General features: G+C 34.1%; 1 protein-coding gene across 1 annotated transcript in view; it reads left to right on the top strand.

The window, feature by feature from the left end:
* Positions 1–200: 200 nt before the first annotated feature.
* The window catches only part of LOC106090469 (uncharacterized), a 45331-nt gene continuing 27140 nt past the window's right edge, over positions 201–18391 (top strand). The window contains exon 1 of the mRNA XM_013256653.2: positions 201–994. Coding sequence (XP_013112107.1) covers positions 817–994 — 178 coding nt within the window. The 5' untranslated portion in view covers positions 201–816. The remainder of the gene's footprint in view (positions 995–18391) is intronic.

Genomic DNA, 18391 nt, shown 5'->3' on the forward strand with positions numbered 1-18391 from the left:
GATAAGCACAAGTCAAGCTTAACTTGAAGACACTCAACCAAACCTATGGCTAATGAACGACAGTATGTATTTGTGTGTATGGTGGCATGGCAAGGTAGTTGTTTTGTATTTAGTTAGTGTGAGAGTATCTGTTTTATGGCTACTAAAGGGGTTTTGCTACACTTCGGCTTAACAGATGTTAAGCTTAGTTGCAAAACAAACGAGCCATAGAGTGGACGAGCTGACGGACAGACTTAACAAAAAAAAAAAACTTACCAACATCGCGTAAAACCGTTAACAAACGCTGGCATTAAAGTAGAGAATAACGAATACCGGACAACAAACACACATTGACAAACCAAAAATAAAAAAGTACTTAACTAAGCAAAGAAATCAACGGTGATTTAGCTTCAACTGAAACGTCAACCTCATGCTTTATTATTTGTTCTTGTCTTTGTGTTCAGAGCAGTGCAAGAAAAGACCACTTTTTGTTTTGGTAAGCCCAACCAAAAATCAAAACGAAAACGATTTACAAATTTGCAATTATTCGTAAATCGTTATACCAAACACAAAAAGCGCATTAAAAATTGGCATAAAATTCATTATTAAGAAAAAAATTGCAAACGCGTACGCGAGTCAAATTTGATAAAAAAAATTGGAAAAAAATCCCAAAATTAAGAAAGTCTTTGAACCCATCAAGAAAAACAAAATTCCAAAGGCTACACAAATTGCCAAAGTGTTATTGCTAAACAAATAAAACGCCAAAATCCCATTAATTGAAGGCCTAGTTAATCAAGCGTTAAAAGAAGATCGATTCAATAAACAACTCCATTGACCATGGATATGGCCTGGCGTTTTCGCATCATGATTTTTGCCGTGGTGGCCTTGATGGTATTTGGAGACTTTTTCGGCTATGGTGGCATGATGCGAGTGGTTAAATCCGATCCAAATCAACAAACCGCAGCGGGGGCGGGCAAATTCCAGCAGAAAAACGCCGAAATCGAAATAAGTGAAGGTGAGTTGGTCGCACAACAAAACAATCGTCATGCTTATATGTATGGGATCAGCAGGTTTTGCTTCCCTTAGCCAAATAAAGGCAAACAGAATGGCTCCGGCCAATAATAAGAACAAAGGTGGCCCCCACAGACGTATATGATTTTCATTGGGAGACATTGCCAAATACTGCAGGCACGACAAAGTCATCGTCATTAATTAAAACATTTGGCCAATACCCATTTTTTGGCTATAGTATTGATTGCGATATTTGGCAATACCAGCCAGCGATTGATTTGGTGGCTTGAGCAGCTACAACATTTGCATAAAATAAGCATTGCAAATACTGGCAATGTTTTATTAGCATGTGTGTTTGTAATGTTGTATTGCCAAATAACCTCTTTTGACTTTTCATCGAATGAGGTCAACTCTTAGCTTTGCCTGCGAATTGTGTAAATTTAATTTGCATTCATTTTGAATTCCCAATCAAAACGAAGCAAATCCCCAAAATCAATTAATTTCATTAATTCGTTTACATGTTTGTCCTGTTATCCAACATGTATTTACAATGCAAACATCAGCATGCGAAAATACATATATTAATATATGTTGAAGTTTGTTTGTATTGATTTGAATCAATATTTTTGATCGGAAATTGGATATACAAAAACCTTAATACCAAAAGACTATTTGATGCAATAGACCAACCAATATCATGGATGCACAAGGGATAGAAAAGCCTTAAAACATAAAAAACAAAAACCCATTCAAAATTTTGTTATACACATCACTATAGGATGCGGGTATACTTATCAAGTCATTCCGTTTGTAACACCTCGAAATATTGATTAAGATTCCATAAAGTAAATTATTCTTGATAGTTTCGACATTCGTAAAAATTCACAAACTTGAACAACTTTTTTTATAAAGGTATAATTTTGACCAAATTTTCTGCACAACCAACATTTTTATAAAAAATTGTGTTCGTAATAAAATTTGGAAAAGGTTCTATAGAAATGAAAAATTTTTTATTTGTATGTGAATATGAAATGAAAAATTTGGATACATTTTTCTATTGAAAAAAATGTTTACGAAAATGTGTAAAGAAATAAAATTTTGGCAAAAGTTTTTTTTTATAAAATGTTGACAACGTTTTCTATGAAATTAAACTAAACCGATCACAAAATGTCTTTTAATAAAAAAAATGTTGACGAAAGAAATAAAATTTTGACAAAACTCTCTTTAGAACAATAAATTTAAAATAAAATTTTGACAAATATTTGAAAAATTTTTCCTTTGAAAAAATTGGCATAAAGTTTCATAACAATTTTTTTGAAAACATTTTCTATAGAAATGCAATTTTAAATAATAAATGTTGCTATGTTTATAAAATAAAGCCAAATTTCATAAGAAAATAATTTAAATTATATAAAAATATTCGCTACAAAAAACACTTTACCAATTTCTAAAGAAAAAAAAATTGAAAATTTTTTCTGTGGAAATAAAATTTTGGTCGTTTCTTTAGAAAAAATGTAGACAAAATTTTCTAAAGAAACAGAATTTTAAGAACAAATTTTTACATAGACGTTTTATAGACAAAATGTTTTCAATGGACTTAAATTTAGAAAATAATTTTTACAGAACGTGACAAAATTTTCCATAAAACATCTTTTTTTGCAAAATTTCCATAAAAAATTACAAAAAAAAAAATTACCCTTACCCCTATTTTGATCTCGGAAATCGGTGCACCGATTTAAGCAAAATTTTGTGTGAAAACTTATGGTATGGCTATTGGCAAGTCAAAAACATTGAAAATGGGGACAGGCCCGACAGATATAGGCCTAGATCTATTTCGAGCTAAATTTTTTCAACACATTTATGCTGCTACATAAATAAAGGAAGATGACATCTAAGCATTCGTAAGCATTTGCCAAACTTGCTCTCAAACTCCGAAATCTAACGCTGATACTGCTTTGTAAGAGTTTCCGTTGCAATTATGTTAGCTACTGAAGTGATAACTATTCCAACAGAAAACTGTAAGTTGTTAAACATTTTGACGTTCTAATTTAGCTAATTTTATTGCTTTATCTACCGGTTAATGTTTATTTTTAATGTATAAATGTGGATTTAAGAGAAAAAATACAAAAAATGTTTTCTTGGCTTCTTGAACTTCTAGGGGATGCAGTTTTTATCCGACTTAATTGACATTTTGTATGAGGTATTTTATTTTGACTTTTTAAAACTGATCCATCATATCGGTTCATAACATGATATACACCCAGAGAAAATTTGATACCAAACCAAATTTTAAGTCAAAGTTTAACAATACTTCTAGCTGGATGACATGAATATAAATGGGACGCCGTCAATTCTTAAAAGCCTTTTGTCCCTTGTCTGGTATTAAATTGATACCAAATAGTATTAAAAAACTTTGCTAATAACGCAGACAAAATAATACCAGGCGGTATTGGCAAAGTACCGTCACTTTTCTATCAGTGTAGCTGCCATAAAACCGATCTCAATTACGAGGGTTTAATTACTATGTGATTTAGATAAAATTTAGCAAATAGCGATCTCCCAATTTGAAGTATTCAGCCTCTAGATGGCGTAATTATTATCCGATTTGGTTGGAATATGGTACGTAAAGTTTTGCTATGACTTACAATAGCCGTACCAAGTATGGTTTAAATCCGTCCATAACCTGATATGGCTCCCTTATAAGCCGAACGGCCGATTTGACTTCTTGAGCATCCGATTTGGATGAAAATAAAAACGTTTGTATGTCTTGCCACTGGCATGAAAGATATGCTCCATTTCGGTCTCTAACTTGACATAGCTCCTATATATTTGAAAAAGTCATTAAAAAACTTGCCACATACGTTCCATAGTGGAGGGTATATAAGATACTGGCCGGCCGAACTTAATGCGCTTTTACTTGTTTGTACTATTCGTCCCATAGTGTTGCATATCTAATAAATATATTCATGTAATAGCAACAGCAACAGCAACAACAACTATAACAACTACATGACAGCAATCCGGGTGTTGTGTTGTAATAGGTTCGAATATCTTGTTTTGTTTCCTATGCGCTTTGGTTATTCAACATTCATTATTCATCACACTCGCCAGTTGCTTCCCATCAAGTGCTAGTCGCATTGAGGTTTCATGTATTGTATTGGTAATGGTAACCGATTTCTTGTTAGAAACCACATAAACAATAACAACATAACGCCAACAGCATCAACATAAATTTTCAAACTTGCTCAGATTTTATTACGAGCATATGAAAGAAAGAAAGATGTACCACAAAAGAAGTGGCAAAACAAGAGGTATTAAATAATAAATAAAAAAACATATAACAGAAGACAGACGGATGGGTATATGGACGGATGGTTGGTTGACTTGAAATTTTACTTGGCGGGAGAAAAACTGGCCATGCTACGCTTAAAAGATCATGTGGTGTACCAATACACAAGTCAAGTTAAGGTCCATTGAAGGTGAAAGTGAAAATTTTGTTAATTTTACTTTTTTCGGCGGTAGGAAGGGGTAGCAAAACTTTTCGCCAAAAAACACATAGCAAATGTCGGCTTCAAGTTTCATAGTAGTTATAGTTGTTGTATTTCAAAGTGTTCATGCCACTTGTTTGTTACTTGCCTCGCTATAAAACTGGGGAAAACGTGATACGGTTTCAATTCAAAGACAACAGCTAAATAAATATTCATGACCGACAACAATTTTTTAAAGCACTCAGATATCCACTTCATATCCGTATGACTCGCCTGACATCCACAATACTAACTACTCTATTTATTTATCCGTGTGTAATTATGGCACACAATGCGAAACAGCTGTAATGACAGTGGGACAGGCAAACTCTTCAAACTGCTGGCACAAAATTGGAAACGGAAATTATATAAAAAAGGGGCTAGTTGCTAATATGCAATAATGTAATTAAAAGTTGGAAGAGATCTGAAACAGAGGACTGTTTTCAATGAGTGGTAAATTCAAAAAATTTTGTACCAGAAAATTACCCAAAATCTGAACCGATCGTGACCAAACTTCTTAGATAATTTGGTAGGCATCGAGGAAAGCTTTGTATAAATCTGAACCGATTTCTATGAAGTTTACCAGTAATATTAAGGATCATACAAATCCTTTCAGCCAAATTTTAAGCGAATCGATTAACAAATGAGCACTTTATTGGAATATTTCTCAAAATCGGTGATAGTCGTCGAGGAAAGCGCTGTAGTAAATTTTAGCAAGATTAGCAATAAATACGCTAACGGTAAATCGGAATCGAATTTTATGAAGCTCACCAGTAATGTCAAGAGGCAAGAGAAAATCATTCCTTCCAATTTTCGAAAGAATCGGTTAACAAGTGACCATTTTATTCCATTATTACTGCAAATAGGACGAATAGATATATGGGAGCAATATCCAATTCTGAACTGACTTTTTCCAATTTCAATAGGCCTTGTCTCTACGTAAAAAATAAAATATATGAGATATAAATCGAATCAGAGAGTGATTGAGTCGATCCGTATACTTATCAATGGGTCAATCTCTCTTCTTTCTGGATGTTACAAACAAATGTTCTAAGTTATAATGCCCTGTAACGCAGTAGTGATGTATGGTATAAAAAATTGTCCCTAGTTGTGATATTACCTTAATAAAATATTTAAGCGAAATATATTTTTGTATGCCCAACATTTAGATACTTAAAGTTCAATATGGTATTTTCTGTTCAGATTGAGCTACAGCTTTCAAAAATTGGATATAGTTAGACCTTGAGTTAAACGGCGACTAGAATATATATTTTTTTAATTCGTATATTTATATTTAGGTACTACAACGTACAAAACGGTACTTTCTTTACAGATTGAGCTCGAGTTCTTTACATTGGAATACGGATACAGCTTAATAGTATATATAGAGCTACTATATGATTTTTCTAGAGCTCTCAAAATTGGGATACAAGTAAATCTTGACAGTATTTAAAGGGAGATTAGAAGATTTTTTTTTTGAAATACGTACATATTATTATCAATGATTTGGGATCTATCTACAGATGGGCAAGTAATAACTGTTTGGATCCCAACCCATCGACATATAAATATAGTTATTGGAAAATACAAACTCTTCAAGCCAACATCGAATTAACAATTTAGGGCAATGCAATAGAACGAGTAGAGTCGTCCTGCAATTTGGGTCTAACTTTTAATTCAAAGCTAACATGGACAAACCATATTTACCGTGCTTCCGGTAAAGCACATTGTATCCTAAGAAATTTATGGATTATGCGAACATATACTTTTCTAAATATTGGGATGATGCTTGCTAAGGCATATCTAACCCTACTTTACGGTTGTGAAGTCATTGCATATTGTGACTACAATGACTCCAGGACATTTAATGACGCATTTAACAACATCGCACGCTACGTCTTTAACAATACAAGGAGAGACAGAATATCGGAGTTTGCTTACCAAGTTGTTTACGTTTAATTTCACAATTATCTTAAGATCAGATGCTTATAACAGTTACATTGTATAATATACACAAAAGAACCTCCTTATCTCTATAATCGTGTGGTGTTCGCGATATCCAGCAGAGGAAAAAAAAAACACATTCTACCAACATTCAAAAAACTCTGTTCTGAACGCCAATTTTTTTACCAACACATCATGTCTTTGGAACTTGCTTCCCAATTATTTGCAATTGTTAACCAATGCTTCCGCTTTTAAGACTGAACTTTTTATACCCACCACCATAGGATGGGGTTGTACTAATCTAATCATTCTGAGTCGATCTAGCCAAGTCCGTCCGTCCGTTTGAAATCACGATAGCGGTCGAACGCGTCGGGCTAGCGGTTAACTATTTTGCCCCGATACTAGCCAAGTCCGTTTGAAATCACGATAGCTGTCGAACGCGTCGGGCTAGCGGTTAACTATTTTGCCCCGATACTTAAATTTAATGTAGGTCGTTGGGGATTGAAAATGGGCCATATCGGGTCAGATTAGGATATAGCTCCCATATAAACCGATTTTCCGATTTGACTACTTAAGCCCCTGGAAGCCGCAATTTTTGTCCGATTTGGCTGAAATTTGGCACATAGTGTTCTGTTATGACTTTCAACAACTGTTTCAAATACGGTTCAAATCGGTCTATTACCTGATATAGCGTTTATATGGGAAAACCGCTCTCTCTCTCTCTCTCTCTCTCTCTCTCTCGATCATCCTTGTTCGGTTCCTAGCAGCATTGATTTTTGCTGGTTTGACAGTAGTTTGGTACGTAAAATAAAATTATACCCTTGAACTAAATTTATTTTGTATAAATTTTTAGCATAATCCATGGTAGTGGGTCCCCAGGATTCGGCCCGGCCAAACTTAGCAATCTTTTACTTTTTGTTAATAATTTATTAGTTATTATTTTTTTATACCCACCTCCGAAGGATGGAGGTATATTAATATTGTCATTCCGTTAACAACACATCAAAATATCCATTTCCGACTTTATAAAGTATATATATTTTTGATCGTCGTAAACTCTAAGAGGATCTAACCATATATGTCCGTCTGCCTGTTTAAATCACGCTACAGTCTTTAAAAGTAGAGATATAGAGCTGAAACTTTGCACAGGTTCTTTTTTTGTTCATAGGCAGGTTAAGTTCCTGATTGGCTATATCGGACTAAATCCTGATATAACCGCCACATAGACCGATCCGCCGATTTAATGTCATAGGCCCATAAAAACCACATTTATTAGCCGATTTTGTTGAAAATTGGGGCAGTGAGTTTTGTTAGGACATTCGACATCCTTCTTCAATTTGGCCTAGATCGGTTCAGATTTGGATATAGCTGCCATATAAACCCGTCTCTCGATTTAAGGTTTTGGATCCATAAAAGGCGCATTTATTGTCCGATGTCGCCATTTGGGTCAGTGAGTTGTGTTAGGCTCCTCGACACATTTCTGCAATTATTTCTGTACCCGATCGGTACTGATTTGGATATACCATGTAGACCGATCTCTCGATTTAAAGCCCTGGGCCCATAAAAGGGGCATTTATAGTCCGATTTTGCCAAAAATTTTGGACAGCAGGTTGTGTTAGGCCTTTCGACATCATATTTGGACCAGGTTTGAATATAGCTGCCATATAGACCAAACTCTCGATTTAAGGTTTTGGGCCCATAAAGGACTCATTTATTTTCGATGTCGCCGATATTTGGACTATGAGTTGTTTTAGGACCTTCGATATCATTCTTCAATTTGGCTCAGATCGATTCAGATTTGGATATAGCTGCCGTTTAGACCGGTCTCTCGATTTAAAGTTTTGGCCCCACAAAAGGCTTTCGATTTCGCTGAAATTTGACACAGTGACTTGTGTTTAGCTTTTCGACATCCGTGTCGTAAATGGTTCAGATCGGTCTATATTTGGATATAGCTACCAAAAAGACCAGTATTTTATTCCACAATTTTGAACAATGACTTGTATTTATTAGACCTCTCAATGTCCGTACCGAATTTGGTCCAAATCGGACCCTATTTCGATATAGCTGCTACGGGGGCATAAATTATGCCTGGTCTGACCTACAGTTATAACTTGACATGGAATGTAGCGAGGGTAGTGAAGCAACGAGGTTATTCTAGTTAGATACCTAAAATAACAAAAATGTTTGCAAAATTAAACATTTTAAAATTTTTATATATTTCCGTGACATAAAATTTCTCCAAAAATTTTGATATGACCGGTTATTGTGAATATGTTGATTTTAATACAAATTTCACACAAAGTTCACCAAACTCTATGCATTATGCAATTATTTCGATTTCTGCGTATATTTTGAGTGGCGGAACTGCATTTGAATTTCATGAATTCAATATGCAAATATGAGAAATTCCAAAACACATTCATCTATTTTCAATAATCAATTCATAGGAAATACGAAACATTGCAGTGAATTGATTATATGACTAAGTTTGGATTTTTTCTGTGAGCTGCGAATTCTATGTAGGAAATTCATTTTAAAATAACACTTCTACACAAAGCTATTCTTTTTTCAGAAAATTAAATCTTCAAAACCAAGTTATTTAAAAATGTAATTTTAAACAAATTTTCTGCAACACTCAAAATTTCGACAAAATTTTCTCTAAAATAAAATAAAAAAAAGAAACTGAAACAATTTTCCATATCATTAAATTTTTGACCAAGTCATACATATGATTATAATATTAGTAGCTCCCGTCGCCCTCCGCTTTATTGTCGTGATCGAGTCTTGGTTTCAATTTGGGTGTAAAATTGTTCATTAGCCGAACGTAGAATAGATTTCCAAGCGCTTGAATTTTCTACGCAGTTTCTTCAATCTCTGACACCCAGTGTCGAGATATTTTTCTTCACTTGGTCGTTCCATCGGAGTTTTGGACTTCCTATTTTGCGTATTACGTGAGTATCGCCTTCAAAAGATTTCTTGAAGAGAGTTCGTCATTCATTCTGACAACATTGACCTAGCTAACGCAGTCGTTGTGTTTTGATACGTTTAACTAAGCTATGGAACGGCATTACTAGTCACCCTACCCCAAAATTGTATACCAAATTTTTGTTTTTAGGTTGACCTATAAGAGGGCAAATAAATTTTTAGGTTTGCCTATAAGAGGGCAAACAAATTTTCGCTTGAATCGCCTAACCTCTCTCTGAGTTCAAACGTTTTTGAAAATTAGGCTTCATCATCTGTGAAAATTTCAAGAAAATCGGTTGGGTCGTTTTGAGTTTATACGGAACAAACAACCATAGAAACAATCAAATCAACAAACACAAGTTGAATTTTATATATAAGATTAGCTGAACCCGGCCCGCATCGCTCCGCCTTCGTCTACACAACGCGAGAAATATATTTTACTTATTACCATATATGATTTCCCTCAACTTTTTGTGTATATTGCTCTTGTAAGAATTTTGATCTGGTTTTATCAATATTTGTATTCTATAACTTTCTCGCTTTCTCTTTATCTGCTCGGATGTACAGTTTTTTGCGGGAGTTGGCAAACGCACTTGCACTTACTCTCTTTCGTTATTTTCAATGACTGGAGTTACTACTTCCGGTGACCGGTCAAATGCTTTTTAGTAACATCACACAGCTACTTTTATGAATTATTTGCTGTGCTATTCTTTGAATAGAATGCATTGAGCAAAATGGTATATAGCCGGGCAATATCCTGCAATGAAATATCAATAAGATTTTAAACTTTGGGAAACGTTGGATACCCACCAGGGTATCTTCGGGTATATATGTAAGCCACCATTCGTCATAATATGGTGAAAAATGCATATATTTTGCACCCATAGAAGTTATATCGAAATATTGTCCGATTTGGGCCAAATTTGGCACGGACATTGAATTTGTAGAACAAAATGCTGGTCTTTTTGGCAACTATATTCAAATATAGACCGATCTGAACCATATAGGACACGTATGTTGAAAAGCCAACATAAGTCACTGTGTTAAATTTAAGCGATGCCAAGACTTTACATCTAGAGATCGCTATATTACAGCATTTCCAAATCTGGACCGATCTGGGCCAAATTAAAAAAGGAAGTCGAAGAGCCTAACAAAACTCACTGTCCCAAATTTTGGTGAAATCAGACGATAAATGCGCCTTTAATGGGTTCAAAACCTTAAATGGAGAAATTGGTCTATATGGCAGCTATATCCAAATAACACAACTCACTGTCTCAAATCAGATAATAAATGTGGCTTTTATGGCCCTAATACCGGCAAAGTCGGCAGATCGGACTATGTGTGCGCTATATCATGATATAGTCCATCTTCGAAATTAACCTGACTATAGACAAGAAAAAAAAAAGAATCTGTGCAAAGTCTCAGCTCAATGTATTTCTAAATATTATAGCGTCATTTTAACATACAGACGGTTAGACGGGCGGACATGGCTAGATTGTCTTAGATTTTTACAACGATCAAGAATATATATACTTTAATGGGTCGGAAATCGATATTTTGATGTGTTCCAAACGGAATGACAAAATGAATATACCCCCATCCTTCGGTGGTGGGTATAAAAAAATAACTGCGTGCTAAGTTCGGCCTGGCCGAATCTTGGGAACCCACCACCATGGATTCTTTTTAAAATTTATACAAAATAAATTTTGTCTAAGGGCATAATTTTATTCTACATACCAAACTTCTGTCAAACCAGCTAATATTAAAGCTTCAAGAAATCGAACAAGGATGATCGAGGGACCGATTTATATGGGAGCTGTATGAGGACCGATTTGGACCGTACTTGGCACAATTGTCGGAAGTCATAACAAAACACACAATTTCAACTGAGGCTTTCGGGGGCTCAGAAGTCAAATCGGGAGACCGGTTTATATGGGAGCTATATCAGGTTATTGAGCGATTTGGACCGCACTTGGCACAGGAAGTCATAGCAGAACACCATGTGCAAAATTTCAGCCAAATCGGACAATTATTGTGGCTTCCAGAGGCTTAAGAAGTCAAATCGGGCGATCGGTTTATATGGAACTATATCCCTATATATCTACACCAATATAAAGTATTTGTGCAAAATTTCAAGCGGCTAGCTCTACGCGTTCGGCCGCTATGGTGATTTCGACAGACGGACGAACGGACGTGGCTAGTTCGAATCTGAATTTCGAGACAATCAAGTATATATATACTTTAAGGGGTCCTAGGTCAATATTTCGAGGTTATACAAATGGAATGACTAGATTAGTATACTCCCATCATATGGTGGTGGGTATAAAAACAGTAAAAAATAGGCCGTGTGAGATCGGATAGAGTTGAAATGTGGAATGGTTAGATCTGAGGTGTTAGCGATCGTGTGCAAAATTTCAAGGCCCTTGCGGGCGCCTTTTGGCAGGCCTTCAAATTTGGTCACCGCGGTATTTCGAAAAATTGTTGGAGTTGCCAAATCTTCATTTATGGTCCGATTTTCAAAAAAACTCCCTACAAAAGTCTGCATAATATCTTTACAAGTTTTGGGGTTATACGAGTTATAATTTTTATTTGTTGAAATTTTGGCCGAGACTGGCTTCGTATTTTGCAATGTACGAATGCATTTGTGGTTCGATTTTCACTATTATGCATGATTTGGATTATTAACAACGACTTTGATACAAAAAGTGTCCATATCTGATAATTCAGGTGAAAGTTATACAGTTTAGAAATAAAAAATGCAGAAAAGTGTATTTTTTTGATTTTTTTTGTTCAAATCAAATATTTTCATTGATTAGTCTCAATTTTTGTTTTTTTTTTTTTTTGTTTGTAAAGAAAGCATATTTTAGATTCGTTTTAAGTGAGACTTAAATAAGATGTGTCAATTTAACGGGTGCTACATGTACTTCAAAATAGGCCCCTCGATTTCAAAAATTCCAAAACCAGGTCCCTTAATTGGGACATGTTTTTTACTCCATATGCCCCCAAAACGCATGCAAACATTTTTTTTCACCTAACAATATTTGTAGCCTCCACAGCAAATTGATTAAATAATGCCGATTTGCCGAATAATGCAATATATCCATTTCTTTTTTTCTCAGATTTTTTTCAATTTGAATTTTCGTTTTCAGAAAAATGCAATTTTGTCACGAATGTGGAAAATGTATTTTGTGTAAAACAACAAATACAGGAAAAAATGCAATTTTCTGATACGGATTAAAAAAATTCTAAGAACAAAAGGGATAAAGATATCTTTGTTGCCATTAGCATTGTTGGATAAGTTGGATTTGAATAAGGGAAATAAAATTTTACTTCTCTTCTATTGCACTTGTGGAGCAAGTCGTGTTTAAGAAAATTCAGATGTGTGCTTTATAGCCGACTCTAATTGGGTTGGTATGTAAAGCACCTTAATCCATTTGACGAATCCCGCTGATGAAGATTCATGACGAATCAGAAATCTCAATAAGGGTAGCCGGTCAAATGCTTTTTTTGCAACATCACACAGTTTGCCGTACCTTTAAGAGTTCTTTGCTGTGCTAGTCTTTGAATAGAAGCCTTGATCAAAATGGTTTATATACGCAAACAAAAAAAAAAAAACAATTAGTTTCACAATTTTCGCCAAGTCAACTTCGTCTCGAAAAAACGTTGGACTTTGTTTACTATAAAAGTACATGTTTTTGCTAAGTATTCTTGGAAGAATTTGTGACATATATAAAGTTTTTTTTTACCCTGGCAATACCTTTCATTCTTGATATATAGAACATGTTATTCAGGATTTCAAATAAGTTTTTTTTTATTGATGAACTAATTTAAGGTCATTCTTATGTATATACATATATAGTTCAATTAAGTGTTGAAACATAATTCAAACTTAAGTTTTTACCAATTACATGCAAATCTAGGATGACTATTTCACAACACAATTTGATACACAATTATATTAAAGGACTTCTAATTTTACACAACTCCATTATGATTTTGTATTAAGAACTGCTGTATTCGTTATGCTATAAATAAGACAAAAATTGCTTTTGTGAGTTGTTGTTTTCGCCCATTTAAATACCTACTTTGGGATGGATATTTCTTTATCGCGTTAATATACCCAAACAATGTACATATGTGCCTTAGAAATTATTTTCGTGTTTTCTTGTACCTAGCAGTCATGTGTCTGTTGCTCTAATTATTTTAGGCATTAGGTATACCAGCATTTTTGTTCCTAATGCGAAACTTTACAAATTTTTGCTTTCCGAGTTTACCACCCACACTCAACCGAGCTGCCCAATATACTTACGCTTTGCTCAGTCAAAACAAAAAAGGGGAAAAAATTGTTTGTGATAAAATGTGTGTAAAGTGACGCGCACACAATTACAATTATGTACAAGCTCAAGGCCTTGCTTGGGATTATTTTCTTGTATACGTACAAAGTAATGAGCAAATTTGTGAATATTTCTGCCCATCACGGGTCCATAAGCTCAAAAACTTACTTATTCTCTCTAATATTGGGTTGCCCAACAAGTAATTGCGGATTTTTCATATAGTCGGCGTTGACAAAGTTTTTCACAGCTTGTGACTCTGTAATTGCATTCTTTCTTCTGTCAGTTATCAGCTGTTACTTTTAGCTTGCTTTAGAAAAAAAGTGTAAAAAAAGTATATTTGATTAAATTTCATTCTAAGTTTTATTAAAAATGCATTTAATTTCTTTTAAAAAATCCGCAATTACTTTTTGGGCAACCCAATAGAATAGATACAAAAGAATAAATTTTGGTCCAGCAAACGAATAATCATTTATGGCTATCATTTGGTAAGTTGAAGAGAAATGTTACACGATTACAATAAAAGAAAAACTTCGCGATAAAATAATTTTACTTGTCCTAAAAACATCCCAAACGTTTTAGCGTGCAGATAGACAATATCCTAAAATGGAATGTCAATAAAATTTTATTTCTATGGAAAATTTTCCTAAAATTGTATTTCTACAAAAACATTTCCTCACCTCACTATTTTATATCTATAGAAAATTTTTTAATTTTTTTTGAAGATTGTGATCTTAAGTAATTTCGTAGGTCAATTGATGCATTTTTATACCCTCCACCATAGGATCATTCTGTTTGTAACTACTCGAAATAATCGTCTGAGACCCCATAAAGTATATATATTCTTGATCGTCGCGACATTTTATGTCGATCTAGCCATGCCCGTACGTCTGTCCGTCCGCCCGTCTGTCTGTCGAAAGCACGCTAACTTCCGAAGGAGTAAAGCTAGCCGCTTGAAATTTTTTCACAAATACTTGTTATTAGTGTAGGTCGGTTGGTATTGTAAATGGGCCATAACGGTTCATGTTTTGATATAGCTGCCACTAGCTGACTTCTTGAGCCTCTAGAGGGCGCAATTCTTATCCGATTGGAATGAAATTTTGCACATAGTATTTTTTTAGTTATGATATCCAAGAACTGTGCCAAGTATGGTTCAAATCGGTTCATAACCTGATATAGCTGTCATATAGAAAGATCTGGGAACTTGACTTCTTGAGCTTCTAGAGGGCGCAATTCCTATCCGATTTGGCTGAAATTTTGCAAGACTTATTTTATTCTTACTTTCAATAATTGTATCAAATAAGGTTCAAATCGGTTCATAACCTGATATAGCTGCCATATAAACTGATCTGGGATCTTGACTTCTTGAGCCTCTAGAGGTCGCAATTAATATCCGATTTGCCTGAAATTTTTTACGACGGATTCTCTCATGACCATCAACATACCTGTTTATTATTGTCTGAATCGGTTTATAGCCCGATATAGCTCCCATATAAATCGATCTCTCTATTTTACTTCTTGAGCCCCCAAAGGGTGTAATTCTTATTCGAATTGGCTGAAATTTTACACAGATCTCCAACATATAATTTAATTGTGGTCCAAACCGGACCATATCTTGATATCGCCCTAAAAACATAGCAAATCTTTTCTTATATCCTTTATTTGCCTAAGAAGAGATGCCGGGAAAAGAACTCGACAAATGCGATCCATGGTGGAGGGTATATAAGATTCGGCCCTGCCGAACTTAGCACGCTTTTACTTATTTTTTTTTTAAAGCTTTATTCCAATTTTTTATAGATTTTATTTTTATAGAAATTTCGTCTAGATTTTATTTTCATGGAACATTTTTTTTTTTTAAATTACGTTTTTTAGTAATTTTTTATAGAAAAATTTGTCAGTTTATTAATTAAAAAAATGTTTTTTTTTTATATTTGGAAAAAAATTATTTCAAAATAAAATATTGTCAAAATTAAATTTAAAATGTTGCCTAAGTTTGATTTTATTTCAAATTAGAAAAGAAAATGTACTTCTTTAGAAAATTCTCTCAAAAAGTTATTTCTATAGAAAATAATTTCTATAGAAATTAGAAATTTTTGTGAAAATTTTGCCAAGTTTAATTTATAAACATTTTGTCAAATTTCTTTTCCATAAAAAATTGTGACAAATTTGTTTCCGACAATTTTTTAATGAAAACATTTATCGTTTATGTTATGTTTGCTGCAACTATTTTGTACACAATTTGGATTTTTAATCGTTCCACTGAATTCGTATATTTGCGCGCAATTTTTGTGAAAACCACTAATAAACTTCCAAATATTAACAAACTCTTCCAACTAATTTATGGCTTTCTAATGTCCAATTTGTATACAAGAATGTTTAAGCCAAACGAAAACATTATTAAAATTCAAAACATGTAGGGGTAAACAAAAATCAAGTGCAAATATTTGTATGAGAAATAAAATATATCCTATTCCAATAATTTGTTAAACCAGATTAAATTAAAATTTGTATTCGATAATAATAATTAAAGTTATTTGTTTTTATAAAGCTGTTTCAAGAACTATAACGTGAGAATGATGCCATAAAGAGACGAACCTTTTTTCCAGTTAAATGTTAATAAACAACTTGCAGGGAAATGAATATATGAATAAGTAAATTCTATTTCCTTAACTTCCCGGAAAAATATTCAAAAAACAGAACATTTCTAAATGTTCAGCCAGACGAGCTATCATGAAGCCTATCATGAAGCCTATCATGAAGCCATCGTTAAGCTATTAACCACCGTAGAAATTACGCAATATACATACTATCGTACTACAAGCGGGGAAAGAACCAAACTTTAATGCCATTAGCTAAAAAAAAACAAAATCACAGACATCATCATATCCAGTTTACATATTCCATAAAACCAAACACCAATGAAAGGAAAAAGTTAGAACAATAATAAAAATAGAAATAAGCAAATGTAGAAATAATAAAAAAAATAACTCGACAAGTTGTGCCATAGATAGCAATTAATGATGAAATATGTCTGAATTCTGGGTAAACTCAGGAAGCCTTTGTTTTAGCAAATTATGGAAATTAATGGATTCCGTAGTTATCCACGAAAATAAAGAAGAGTAAACCTGAAAAAAGTTTTTTGTGTTTTTTTTAACGCTGCTCAGCTTAACCCGTTTTGGGATACGTATTGAGCTAGTGATGTCACTAATGATTTTGCCAAAATGCCAAACATAAGCTTTTGTTGTGAGTTCGATACTCTCGATGGATATCGCGACCGCTTAACAGTTGGCTAAGATTTTTTTAATTGTTTGTAGTGAAAGGTAAAGTGAGCGATGACGACGAATCTTCCATCCAGTCATCTCAACAGAAAACCAAGCATGTGTTTTAGCTGCCATTCAACCATTGCATCAAAAAACAAAAAAAAAAAAACAAGTAAAAGCGTGCTAAGTTCGGCCGGGCCGAATCTTATATACCCTCCACCATGGATCGCATTTGTCGAGTTCTTTTCCCGGCATCTCTTCTTAGGCAAAAAAAGGATATAAGAAAAGAATTTCTATGTTATTGGAACAATATCAAGTAATAATTGATTTCGGACCATAATTGAACTGAATATTGGAGACCATAGTAGAAGTCATTGTGTAAAATTTCAGCCAAATCTAGTAAGAATTGCGCACCTTCGAGGCTGAAGAAGTAAAATAGGGAGATCGGTTTATAGGGAAGCTGTACTAGGCTATAAACCGATTCATGCCATATTCGACACGTATGTTAAAGATCATGAGAGAAGCCGTTGTACACAATTTCCGCCAAATCGGGTAATTCTTGCGCCCTTTTGAGCCTCAAGAAGTCAAGACCCCAGATCGGTTTATATGGCCGCTATATCAGGTTATGGCCCGATATGAACTATTATTAGTACAGTTGTTGAAAGTCATAACAAAACACCTCATACAAAATTTCACTCAAATTGAATAATAATTGCGTTCTCTAGTGGCTCAAGAAGTCAAGACCCCAGATCGGTTTATATGACAGCTATATCAGGTTATAGACCGATTTGAACTATTCTTAACAAAGTTGTTGGAAGTCATAACAAAACACGCCGTGCAATATTTCAGCCTAGAAGACAAACCTTTTTGACAGATCTTACCGAGGAGTTTGGTGTGGTTGGTGCCACACGTAATAGCGATCTAGGAAACTATTCAAATGCCGATAAAAATGCAAAAAAATGATTGTTTGTTCTTCTATTTTCTTCTTCTATTGGTATGTCTCGCCATATTCTAGTCATAAATGAGGTCGTGGCAGCCAAAGTGAATTTTTACGTTGTGCTATTTTTGTAATTTTTTTCTTATATTGGAGCTTCATCAAAATATTGGCCGATTCGTTCATGGGTTGGAATATAATTTTGCCATGCCCAGAAAGTGTCGCCAAACTTTAGAGAAATCGGAGTAAAAATGTGTGTTCTACAGCTAAAATCCCAAAAATCAGTGGTACGTTTGTATGGGACCTACACATAAATTTTGACCGATCTGGATCATATTCAACACAGTTGTAGATAGGTCTAATAAAACTCTTCATTCCAAATTTAAGCCATATTGGAGAAAAATAAGCATTTTATTACAGAATATCAGCCAAATGATATTC

The sequence above is a fragment of the Stomoxys calcitrans genome, chromosome 1 (assembly GCF_963082655.1).
Source record: "Stomoxys calcitrans chromosome 1, idStoCalc2.1, whole genome shotgun sequence".
NCBI classification, from domain to species: domain Eukaryota; kingdom Metazoa; phylum Arthropoda; class Insecta; order Diptera; family Muscidae; genus Stomoxys; species Stomoxys calcitrans.